The sequence below is a fragment of the Argopecten irradians genome, chromosome 5, assembly GCF_041381155.1.
Source record: "Argopecten irradians isolate NY chromosome 5, Ai_NY, whole genome shotgun sequence".
Taxonomy (NCBI): domain Eukaryota; kingdom Metazoa; phylum Mollusca; class Bivalvia; order Pectinida; family Pectinidae; genus Argopecten; species Argopecten irradians.
The window spans coordinates 18,953,787-18,967,436 of NC_091138.1; the positions used below are offsets into that span (position 1 = coordinate 18,953,787).

Here is a 13,650-nt window from a genome sequence, read left to right on the forward strand (position 1 = left end):
AGAATCAAACATCTCCATATACTTAGAATCAAACATCTCCACATACTTAGAATCAAACATCTCCATATACTTAGAATCAAACATCTCCATATACTTAGAATCAAACATCTCCATATACTTAGAATCAAACATCTCCATATACTTAGAATCAAACATCTCCACATACTTAGAATCAAACATCTCCATATACTTAGAATCAAACATCTCCATATACTTAGAATCAAACATCTCCACATACTTAGAATCAAACATCTCAACATACTTAGAATCAAACATCTCCATATACTTAGAATCAAACATCTCCATATACTTAGAATCAAACATCTCCACATACTTAGAATCAAACATCTCCATATACTTAGAATCAAACATTTCTACATACTTAGAATCAAACATCTCCATATACTTAGAATCAAACATCTCCATATACTTATAATCAAACATCTTCACATATTTAGAATCAAACATCTCCATATACTTAGAATCAAACATCTCCACATACTTAGAATCAAACATCTCCATATACTTAGAATCAAACATCTCCATATACTTAGAATCAAACATCTCCATATACTTAGAATCAAACATCTCCATATACTTAGAATCAAACATCTCCACATACTTAGAATCAAACATCTCCATATACTTAGAATCAAACATCTCCACATACTTAGAATCAAACATCTCCACATACTTAGAATCAAACATCTCCATATACTTAGAATCAAACATCTCCATATACTTAGAATCAAACATCTCCATATACTTAGAATCAAACATCTCCATATACTTAGAATCAAACATCTCCATATACTTAGAATCAAACATCTCCATATACTTAGAATCAAACATCTCCATATACTTAGAATCAAACATCTCCATATACTTAGAATCAAACATCTCCACATACTTAGAATCAAACAATCTCACATACTTAGAATCAACATCTTACTTAGAATCAAACATCTCCATATACTTAGAATCAAACATCTCTACATACTTAGAATCAAACATCTCCATATACTTAGAATCAAACATCTCCATATACTTAGAATCAAACATCTCTACATACTTAGAATCAAACATCTCCATATACTTAGAATCAAACATCTCCATATACTTAGAATCAAACATCTCCATATACTAAGAATCAAACATCTCCATATACTGAGTTTTAACATGATAAATATTATTACGATTCCAATGTTGTACTTCGTCCTCTTCCACCAGCCAGGTCGGCGACTCCGCAGACCACCACGACGTATTGTCTGCTGGCGGGAGTTGGAAATATTGTTTCTAGAAACAAGAAGAAAGAAAGTGTTTTACCAAAAATGAAAAAAAAAGTTCTAAAGACTGATTACAAGATGGATAGAGATCATAGAGGTTGTTAATTCTTCATCTGTAAAGTGAATTTATTGTAGTGTGGTGAATTTTATTAAATTTACTGTATATCTATATGCCATTATTACTAACACAAAAGTAGTCTATCTATCATGCTTATTATTAATATATTTTTTTGGTACACAGACACACAAAACAGATATCAATAAATTATGTCACAATTACACAACATAGACATATAAACACAAACAACACTGAAATACTACAATACAAAATGTACAGGACAATTATGGTTGGTTGAGGAGCACAATGGTAATACTAATCTTTTATCAAGATGGACAGTATTTGATTTCTGCTATGTATTAGACAGATATTGGCTCACTTTCCAAACCATGTGGTTTTTTTTCCATCCTATTCCTATTTATTCCATCCAAGCCACAAGCATGATACATATAATTGAGAATGATACACTTGTACAGTCAAAACTGCTCTATCAACTGACTGTCTATAATGACCGGTTTGTAATTCTTCTCACAATTTGAAATGTGGTATTGAATTAAAAGCATAGGCAAACAGACATTGACAAAAATAAAATGTAAAGCCATGGGGTTTTAAAAAGCTGATGATAGTTTATGATCCAAAGTCCAACATCTTCACACAACACAGTATATGGTTGCTGGTTTGATCCCGGTAGGAGGCACACTACTCAAACTGTTACTGTTTATGATATTGAAATATAACATCTTCACGCTAGACTTGTCTGCTTAATTATACTGATTGTCTATTTTTAGTAATAGTGACCTTGACCATTGGGCATTGACCACTATCCTTTTTCTTGTTTCCTTCTTTTAAGAGAAGCGCTGGATGAAACCAAACTTTACAAAGCTACATACGGTCCACTGATGAATGGACCGACAAATTGATTACTTTTAAGGTATTGTATAATGGGTTCTAATAATCAACAGTAAGTATATGCATCAGACAAAGCAACATTGCGGCAACATGGATGACAGTTAATACAAGGCATTTTACCTTCCAGGCACTAGTGTCAATGATACAAGGAAAAGTATACCAGTGGTTTAACTCGGACAATGTTGCATTTCAAGGCTTCTGTTACAAAGATTATTATATACAAACTATTTCTACATTACACAAAACACTAGTACATTTTCACACACTGTACAAATGTTACATTTAACACAGACTTATGATACATTACACAAATTGATTCTACATTATACACATGTTACACTAACTATATATTGTTACATCTTTAAGACTAAGTGTTACATTCCACAGAAACATTTGTAACATTTTACACAGAAATTATGAAGTGTACAGTACTTTACACAAATTACATTTAACAGACATCTTGAGTACCAATATAGACCTACCTGATCTCCTTTTTGTCACTAAGTCTGTGAGTACCAATATAGACCTACCTCATCTCCTTTTTGTCATTAAGTCTGTGAGTACCAATATAGACCTACCTGATCTCCTTTTTGTCACTAAGTCTGTGAGTACCAATATAGATCTACCTCATCTCCTTTTTGTCACTAAGTATTTACATTTAACAGACATCTTTAGTACCAACATAGACCTACCTGATCTCCTTTTTGTCACTTAGTCTGACAGACATCTTAAGTACCAATATAGACTTACCTGATCTCCTTTTTGTCACAAAGTCTGACAGACATCTTAAGTACCAATATAGACTTACCTGATCTCCTTTTTGTCACAAAGTCTGACAGACATCTTAAGCACCAATATAAACCTACCTGATCTCCTTTTTGTCACAAAATCTGTGAGTACCAATATAGACCTACCTGATCTCCTTTTTGTCACTAAGTCTGTGAGTACCAATATAGACCTTCCTGATCTCCTTTTTGTCACTAAGTCTGTGAGTACCAATATAGATCTACCTGATCTCCTTTTTGTCACTAAGTCTGTGAGTACCAATATAGATCTACCTGATCTCCTTTTTGTCACTAAGTATTTACATTTAACAGACATCTTAAGTACCAATATAGACCTACCTGATCTCCTTTTTGTCACTAAGTCTGTGAGTACCAATATAGATCTACCTGATCTCCTTTTTGTCACTAAGTCTGTGAGTACCAATATAGATCTACCTGATCTCCTTTTTGTCACTAAGTATGTGAGTACCAATATAGACCTACCTGATCTCCTTTTTGTCACTAAGTCTGTGAGTACCAATATAGACCTACCTGATCTCCTTTTTGTCACTACATCTTAAGTACCAATATAGACTTTCCTGATCTCCTTTTTGTCACTAAGTCTGTGAGTACCAATAGAGATCTACCTGATCTCCTTTTTGTCACTAAGTATTTACATTTAACAGACATCTTAAGTACCAATATAGACTTACCTGATCTCCTTTTTGTCACTAAGTCTGTGAGTACCAATAGAGACCTACCTGATCTCCTTTTTGTCACTAAGTATGTGAGTACCAATATAGACCTACCTGATCTCCTTTTTGTCACTAAGTCTGTGAGTACCAATATAGACTTACCTGATCTCCTTTTTGTCACTAAGTCTGTGAGTACCAATAGAGATCTACCTGATCTCCTTTTTGTCACTAAGTATTTACATTTAACAGACATCTTAAGTACCAATATAGACTTACCTGATCTCCTTTTTGTCACTAAGTCTGTGAGTACCAATAGAGACCTACCTGATCTCCTTTTTGTCACTAAGTCTGTGAGTACCAATAGAGACCTACCTGATCTCCTTTTTGTCACTAAGTCTGACCGCCATGTCACGCAGCATCTCATTTGTCCTGGTCTCGCCGTCAATCTCGTCCATCAGAACTGGGTCACGTGATAGTGAGGCTGCCAGGTCATTGTAGTCCTGTACCCCTCTCACCGTCCCGTGGAAGGACTTCTTCTTACTCTTCTTCCTTCGGATAGTCTGTCTGGCTACATCACTTGCTATTTGTTCTGAAATTAAAATTATCATGAAGGACATGTAGAAACTTTCAATACCAATGCAGTAAAACGCTGTTATAATAAACCTCTGGGGAACAAACAAATCACTTTGTTATAAGCATAGTTCGTTATATGCACATTTTGTTGAAGTTATGAGGGTATAAAGACAATGGAGCCCGTGTAAATTTTATGTAACCTGGCAGCGACACTTATGCTTTAAATTTCTGCCTTGATTTTAAACATTTTTCGTCCAGACCAACGCATCTAATTGGTAAAGATTACACAAGTCTCCTTAGTATTCGTTTATAAGACAACGTTGATGTCTATCACTCAGCTCTCCCTTACCTAATTGCCTACTTGGTAGTTCATTAATCAGATCAGTAGCATCTCGCTGATTGTCTGCTGCCCAGTTCCGACGACTTCCGGTGGTCCGTAACTTCCTCCCATCTTCAAATTCCTCTCCACCATTTCTGTCGTCTAAATCATGGATGCCAGCCTGCATGTCTATAACATACGGGGGCCGCCCATTATCTGTAGGACTGGGATCTGTGTACCCAGGGTTCACTGGAAGTGAAATACACACAATTATTATCAACATAACCACCACTGAACAGGGACATCACTATCAACGAAAAAGTATTTGAAATGTTACAGCATTTTTAACACAGAAAATTTGAACTTGAACTTTTATCTACGGCAATAACCGGATTTGGGCTGAAATCAAAATGAATAATATCAAACTATTTAATAATGGAAATTTGGAAACATTATCTTTAAATTGGGAATCTGATGGACACAAGGATTAACAAGTGCATTTGTACGCTGATTATAAATATAATAAATACAAGATTTGTATATCTAGTTATAAGAAAACTATCCGAAAGCGCTTTGCAGTATTAAAGCATAAAATGAGCAGTCATAAAATAAAGCATGAAATGAGCAGTCATAAAACAATATACAGTGAAAACCTGTTATTTAGCCATCCATTTTACCTCCAAACACGCTTGTCGCCATTTATTTATTCAGAACGGATTTCCCTCCATATAAGTACACCAGTTATACCGCCAAACTCACCTACCATCATCGGTCATTACATTCTCCGAACAAATGATTAAATCAGGCTATAATGACCTCATTAGTATCGCCAAATTCTGCTTAAAGGGACACATGTATTTCGACTGACAGGTAATCAGCTGCACACACTATGACCCCTTGTACACAGTGAAATTAATGAACAATGGGTAACGTTAGGCCTTTAATATTAACAAGAGGCCCAGAGGGCCTGTATCGCTCACCTGGTTTGTAATGCCAAGTAATGTTCTGAATACAGGTTCATTGTTTCTTTTCTGAAGGAATTTTAATATTAACCTCTAAATCCCCTATTGGGCCCCACCCCTCCTGCCCCCAGGGGGTCAGAGCCAAAATTTATACAAGTTCTGTTCCCCTTCTTCCAAGGATGTTTATGGCCAAATTTGGTCACAATCCAAACAAAACTCTAGGACAAGAAGTGATTTATAGGATTTACCTCTATTTCCCCTATTGGGCCCCACCCGTCCTGCCCTCGGGGGGCCAGAGTTAAAATTTATACAAGTTCTGTTCCCCTTCCCCCAAGGATGTTTGTGGCCAAATTTAGTTACAATCAATGCAGAACTCTATGACTAGTAGCGATTTAAAGGATTTACCTCTATTTCCCCTATTGGGCCCCGCCCCTCCTGCCCCCGGGGGTCAGAGCCAAAATTTATACAAGTTCTGTTCCCCTTCCCCAAAGGATGTTTGTGGCCAAATTTGGTTACATTCCATTCAGAACTCTATGACTAGTAGCGATTTAAAGGATTTACCTCTATTACCCCTATTGGGCCCCGCCCCTCCTGCCCCCGGGGGACCAGAGCCAAAATTTATACAAGTTCTGTTCCCCTTCCCCCAAGGATGTTTGTGGCCAAATTTGGTTACATTCCATTCAGAACTCTATGACTAGTAGCGATTTAAAGGATTTACCTCTATTTCCCCTATTGGGCCCCGCCCCTCCTGCCCCCGGGGGACCAGAGTCAAAATTTATACAAGTTCTGTTCCCCTTCCCCCAAGGATGTTTGTGGCAGAATTTGGTTACAATTCATGTAGAACTCTATGACAAGTAGCGATTTAAAGGATTTACCTCTATTTCCCCTATTGGGCCCCGCCCCTCCTGCCCCCGGGGGGTCAGAGCCAAAATTTATACAAGTTCTGTTCCCCTTCCCCCAAGGATGTTTGTGGCAGAATTTGGTTACAATTCATGTAGAACTCTATTACAAGTAGCGATTTAAAGGATTTACCTCTATTTCCCCTATTGGGCCCCGCCCCTCCTGCCCCCGGGGGACCAGAGCCAAAATTTATACAAGTTCTGTTCCCCTTCCCCAAAGGATGTTTGTGGCCAAATTTGGTTACATTCCATTCAGAGCTCTATGACAAGAAGCGATTTAAAGGATTTACCTCTATTACCCCTATTGGGCCCCGCCCCTCCTGCCCCCGGGGGGTCAGAGCCAAAATTTATACAAGTTCTGTTCCCCTTCCCCCAAGGATGTTTGTGGCCAAATTTAGTTACATTCCATTCAGAACTCTATGACAAGTAGCGATTTAAAGGATTTACCTCTATTTCCCCTATTGGGCCCCGCCCCTCCTGCCCCCGGGGGATCAGAGCCAAAATTTATACAAGTTCTGTTCCCCTTCCCCAAAGGATGTTTGTGGCCAAATTTGGTTACATTCCATTCAGAACTCTATGACAAGTAGCGATTTAAAGGATTTACCTCTATTACCCCTATTGGGCTCCGCCCCTCCTGCCCCCGGGGGGTCAGAGCCAAAATTTATACAAGTTCTGTTCCCCTTCCCCCAAGGATGTTTGTGGCTAATTTTGGTTACAATCCATGCAGAACTCTAGGACAAGTAGCGATTTAAAGGATTTACCTCTATTACCCCTATTGGGCCCCGCCCCTCCTGCCCCAGGGGGACCAGAGCCAAAATTTATACAAGTTCTGTTCCCCCTCCCCCAAGGATGTTTGTGGCCAAATTTGGTTACAATCCATGCAGAACTCTAGGACAAGTAGCGATTTATAGGATTTACCTCTATTTCCCCTATTGGGCCCCGCCCCTCCTGCCCCGGGGGGACAGAGCCAAAATTTATACAAGTTCTGTTTCCCCTCCCCCAAGGATGTTTGTGGCCAAATTTGGTTACAATCCATGCAGAACTCTATGACTAGTAGCGATTTAAAGGAAATGTTGACGGACGGACGGACGGACGGACGACGGACGCCGCGCCATGACATAAGCTCACCGGCCCTTCAGGCCAGGTGAGCTAATAAAACTCACTTCTGTGTTTTACTGACTATTAGTTGTTAGCACATTTAGCCAATTGTATTGACAAAAAGGAACCCCCAAGTCTATTTCTCAATACTGCCGTTCGTTTTGTTAACATCGCATGGAACTTGGTCACGACAGTATTATTATTCCAAGTGATGAAGCATGCGCACATGTACAGATGCCAGAAACCCTGGGTGCAGATTTGCATAATTTGCTGAAATACGTTCAGGATGAACTTGGCCTAGATCTAGATTTTCGCCTCAATGTGAGGAAGTTTGTTGACATGGAAAAACAGTTAGCACTGAACAAAGTGGTCAAGGAAGATGAGATTGTCAATTCAACTGTAACCACAAACACCCTGATGAGTATGATAACGATACTCAGACATTTACATAATGTACGTAGCCCCGCCCCATCTGTAGCAGAAGCAAAGCTGGCATTTGACACCCTCGTCAAATTTCTTGAGTATGAGAAATCAATGACCGAGTCTGATCTTAAAATATATGTTTTGAAATTAAACAACTAATTCGAGACTTTGATTGATCATTCTACGAGATGATAATCTTATATTCAAGATGTTGAGTTTTCAAAAATCATCAAGCTGAATTTCATCTGTTTCTGATGAATATAATGTTTTTGACCGAAAGAGCGTCTTAAAAGTTATTGTCATACATACTCTGCCTAACATGCACATGATAATACAATGTATTAAGATTTCAATGCCAAATCCGATATACACGCCAAACTTGATATATCACCAAAAGAAAACAGAAGCCGGTGGCAATATACCTGGGTTTTACTGTACAACATTTGTAAAAGTAATCAAAGTAGCCATTAAAGTCCACAATAATTGCTACAAAAAAAGAGAACATACCTGAGTGCATCTGTAGTTGTTCTGGTTGGCCCCTGGGACCATGATATCCATTGGGATTGCCTCGGTAATCCATTTTGTTTCTCTGAATCTGTCACGTCCTGAAGAAAGACATGTATGCCATGGTTTATTATCATACATTTGATTGCATCCATATACTGGAGATTTAAATTGAATGAGTTCTTTATTGTGAAGTATATTAGACATTGTGTATATTTCAATGATAATTCTATACAAAAATGAAGAACTTGAAAAAAAAAAAATTCAAGAACTAGAGAGTAAACATTCACTCATATTCCAGTCATTATAATGGAAAGTGAGACTTTCAAACTATCATTTATTGATACAGTATATTGTAATATGAACATTGATAGTCTGGAAACCTCACAATCCAGACAGGAAAATCAGTTCACAGAAACTGGCAGTCCAGAAATTATCCATGTGGACAATGCGAACTGTATGCAAGCTTAAGTGTTCATGTTATCAAAGGGTCCACTGTATATATATTGAATGTTCAATAACAATGATAGCTAACAGATTTATTTGAAAAAGTTATTTGTGAATTTTTCATTTGATTTTTTAAAAGCGCTAGTGTTTGTATATTTACAAGGTGAATTAAATGTTGAAAGTGATAAATGCTGCAGTCTCAAACTGTATCTTAATCTGGGTAACATTCAGTGCATTGTAACAATAAAATCTAACAGTATAACGGGGACAATTCAAGGCTCTTAACGTGACATTTAAATCTATAATTAGAATGAAGATGAGTTAGCACAAAGGAAAACGATACTCTTACCTCAATGACTATAAATAGCTCAAATAAGTCATGGTTCCACGCCCTACATTGTTGAACAGTCACAGGTTGCTCGTTCCATCGCTCAAGTCAGTACCAACGCTGAAATTGGACATTTCAGAGTACATTAACACAGGCTTAAACACAGTAAAATGATTTTTACCTGGTGGTAGCTTTTACCTGACCTCGTGTTTACCTTTTCTGTAGTACAATATCAGTGTACACATCTTACATGTTAACTTGTACTATAAATACAAATATACAGTGTTTCTATAAACATTTGTCACAGTTGGAAGGTATGGTTCACATAAGTACCAACCAGTATTGTCAAATTCATCAGACAAATCTGCTCAAGGTTAAAGTGTACACATCATACTAATCAACGAAATGTAGCACAAACATGTCAATGGTAGTGTAACACTATATAAACAATAATAGTGTGTTGGTATACAAGTGACATTGTCATCACTGATCTTGATAACAAGCTAACCATAATTGAAACATTCAACCTAAACTCATCATTATCTACCTGTATCAAGAACACAGAAAGGATTGGAATTCTAAGGTTATAATGCAGTGGTGTACAATTCCACCGACCCAGAACTTGAATTGGAATTGTAAGGCTTTATGTGTATATACATGTAGAAGTCAAAAAGTTGGTAGTCCATATATAGCTATGAAATAATAGATGAATTTTGTTGTTTTCAAAATATTGAAGGGTAGGAGACAAAAGGAGGGGTCTGAAATATATTGCTTAGGTCTTGGTCAGCACTTTTCTTTTCCTGGTTGTATTAAATATTCATGTAACTTATGGTATTTACTTCAAACTCATTTTTTACAGAATGTCATAAAATAAAAAGTAAAAATTAAACTTACAAAAGATATTCTGAAATTACCAAAACTACATGCATTACCTGATCATTGCAGAGTATCTTGCCAAGAAAACACATCTAAGCTACATATACATGTAGCTGGCTAAAAGGTGTAGAGCGAATCTACATTCAACCACCTGAACAATCAAATCAATATCTAACACATTCCATTATCTTAGTATTGTTAGCATAGAAGGTTTCATATGGGCTTAAAAATTTTCTTAGAAATAATAAAAACAAATCAAAGTAAACCTCAAATACACATAACTGATGAAAAAATGTTAGGACAGAAAGTTACAATACACAATTTATTGTTCTGAAACATTGTTCAATGTCGAGAAAGTTTGACTAAGCTGACACATAAATCGCACCTTATATAGGGTAAGACTTCCTAGTTTGGCGAAGACAGTTAATGTATGTACATGTTAACTTGTTTGTTATAGTGTCGACAGGTACATATATCATACTGTACAAGGGGTATCAATACCTGTATCACTAAATTATACATACTCTATCAGAGAGTGATGAAACAAAGGTCAATTCTCATTGCTTAATTTATTTACAATTCCTCTTATCTTAATTGTGTTTTATCATAACTACAAAAATGTCAGATTTATAAGTAACATAAAACAATAGATACATATTAATTAATGTTTCCAACTACTAAATTAATTTTTTAAGAAATTAAAGTGATTTTCTTTACTCTATAATCACTGTACCAGTAAGTGAACTCAAAATTACCATCCGTCTGCACCTGAGGTTTTATTTAAAAACATTCTAGTTTGTACACATATTTACATTTCTCACTAAATCGTATATATATATATAGACTCTTATTGAGGTCAATAACTGGAGCTTTTATTGACTGCCATGCATAAGGAGCAGAAGTAAATTTTACATTCAGCAGAGTGTTGTAATGTAGTATGCATACATTTTATATTATATATATAAAACCCCTTAATTCTACAACACTAAAAAATACTCTATTACCAGTAATTGTGCCATCAAACATTACATAAACCAGAAAAGTAAAGGTGGTTGAGACATGATCAGTCTATTGCCATGAAATGTATTTTAATTGTGTACTGCTTATCAATTTAAGGAAGATGCCATGTAAAAAACTGAAAATAAAGGATCAAATCTGGGCTAACATTCACAAAATTATTGCACAGAGTATAAGTAATTAATCAATTCACAAAAGAAATCAAATGTTTTGAAAAATAGAGAACTATTAACAGTTTTCATAGTATCAGTCTGTATTTAAGTCAATATAAATGGAATTGAGGCTTCAACAAGGGAAGAGGTGCTTATAGGGATGGGGGAATTTATTTGGTCAAATATGGTAACTAACTTAAATAGTATGTACATATAATCTTACACGGTTTTTTACCCATATAACAGGACTGGAAATCTTCATTATCTAGTAGTGATATAACTGACAGTTATATTGTTATCTTTGTTACCTTGCCTGTGACAGCTTGACATTATTGACACTACATTAGAAATAACTGCTACTATATGCTAGGTACTATAAGCAAAGTTGATCATGACACCATCAAACAAAAATTGCTGAATATGAAACTGTATCATCAGACTGATCTGCCATTGTCATCTTAACAAGCAATCAAGCAGCATCAAATTGGATTTGATAGAATACTTTTTTGGTTTGGTTTTATTAGTTTAACATCCTATTAACAGTCAGGGTCATTTAAGGACCTGCCAGGTTTTTTGGTGGAGGAAAGCCGGAGTACCAGGAGAAAAACCACCGGCCAGTGTCCAGTACCTGGCAACTGCCCCACATAGGATTTGAACTCTAGATCTGAACCCACAGGAGGGCTTTTGTTGTATTATGTCGAGAAATCTTAATCACTCGGCCACCGCGGCCCCATATAATAGATACAATAATAGTATCTAAGCAGATGTGTGTAGCACAAGATCATCTGGGCCCGGTTGTTCAAAGCATGATAATTAGCTTAACCACATGATAAGTAAATTTTCATTTCTTATTTACTGCAAAAATTGTTATTATGTTATTATACTGTGATTAGCCTAGCTAATCATCTTTTGAAAAACTGGGTCCTGATCATGTTCATTACTTATTTACCTATAGCAAAAAAATATTAGGATATTGTGACAATATATAATATACACAGTAGATTATATATTTTTCTAGAACTCTGGTAAGCCACTTGTATATTTAGCAACGTGATGCATCCAATAAAAACGCAGCTTGTAGTATGCACTGAAATGTCACTGCAGTTAAAACAGTCCCAATGTGATTCATAATAAAGTCTGTTTATAAATCATAATCAGCAGCAGTAACAAGTCTTTTTTAACTCCTTGGGGGTACATATGAAGTTATGGGACCATTAATATTTCATCTAGCTAGCTCACCACTAACATTTGCTCATTTAAAGCTGATAATGACTATATAAGTGGAATACGGTACATATAATGTCACTAGCCTCTATAGTAGATGAAGAAAACAAGAGCCTCGAGAGGAAAAAACCCACTAAACTTATATATACAGTCAATAGCTGGCAACTATCCCATTGTGTTTTACCATAAGAAATGAAGGTTAGCACTAACAAACTAGAACAAAGCATGAATCTGATCATGATAAAGATGTAATATATGCCTACATAATGGTATATAGTTGGCATAGAAACACAGTGATTCGCTTCCTCCTTACTAGTTTAGCACACAGATAACTATAGAGGACTAAAAACTGACAAAATTAATAAGGCAAACTACAGGTGATTTAACTTCCTAGTTCCAGATATATTCTACAGATTAAGTGGGTACGTGTAAAAGATAAAGGATATAAGTCCTTATGGAGATAAGTATATGTAGGCTCAACAAAGTAACGTAGTCTGTGTCATTTAAGGGAGACTATATATATATATATATATACATGTAAAAAGAAAACTAACCTTAATGCATGTATATGAATCTATGTTATGTCTATCTATGTTCTTTGAATCAAAAAACGTTTTGAAAGTCAATCAAGATCTTCTTACACATTTTTTTTATTGCACACCGGTATGCATTTTTCTAAAATTTTGTTCATACTTTTGTCTTAAATTTTTTTAAGCAATTAAGAAAGATATAAAACAACTAACGAAAAAAGAAATTAGCGCCCGAAGATTTTGTATGATGTTGGCAATGATATAGTGATGAATAACATTTTATATAAAAGTGGTTTTAATACCGGGTAAGATTTTCCCCATTAGATCAGCTCTGCAGCAGCCTACCCATTTAATACTGAATATATCATACAGCCTTTAGTACTAGGTAATCGTGTTGTTTAAGCCACACTCTTGTACTCATGAAGTACTAATGGAATCTATATAGGCCACATAGAATTTTCTTTTCATGGAATCAATTAAATAGATAGCAGTATAGTATAATAGCTGAACTTATTGTTATCTAAATATGCTGTTAACAAAATGTTCATGCTATTTCAATTATATCTAATTAAATACATGTACAGCG

General features: G+C 35.9%; 1 protein-coding gene across 5 annotated transcripts in view; it reads right to left on the bottom strand.

Moving 5' to 3' along the window:
* LOC138323117 (transmembrane channel-like protein 7) overlaps positions 1-13,650 on the bottom strand; it is a 31,881-nt gene that overhangs the window by 17,703 nt on the left and 528 nt on the right. For 3 of the 5 annotated variants that reach the window (XM_069267486.1, XM_069267490.1, XM_069267491.1), the window contains exons 2-6: positions 9,287-9,385; positions 8,494-8,591; positions 4,635-4,853; positions 4,085-4,301; positions 1,197-1,296 (exon numbers count right to left, since the gene is read on the bottom strand). In XM_069267486.1, the coding sequence (XP_069123587.1) occupies positions 1,197-1,296; positions 4,085-4,301; positions 4,635-4,853; positions 8,494-8,566 (609 nt within the window). In that variant the 5' untranslated portion in view covers positions 8,567-8,591; positions 9,287-9,385. Of the gene's footprint in view, positions 1-1,196; positions 1,297-4,084; positions 4,302-4,634; positions 4,854-8,493; positions 8,592-9,286; positions 9,386-10,197; positions 10,266-12,797; positions 12,823-13,650 lie in introns of those variants that run through there. The other 2 variants (XM_069267489.1, XM_069267488.1) reach the window with 2 other exon arrangements.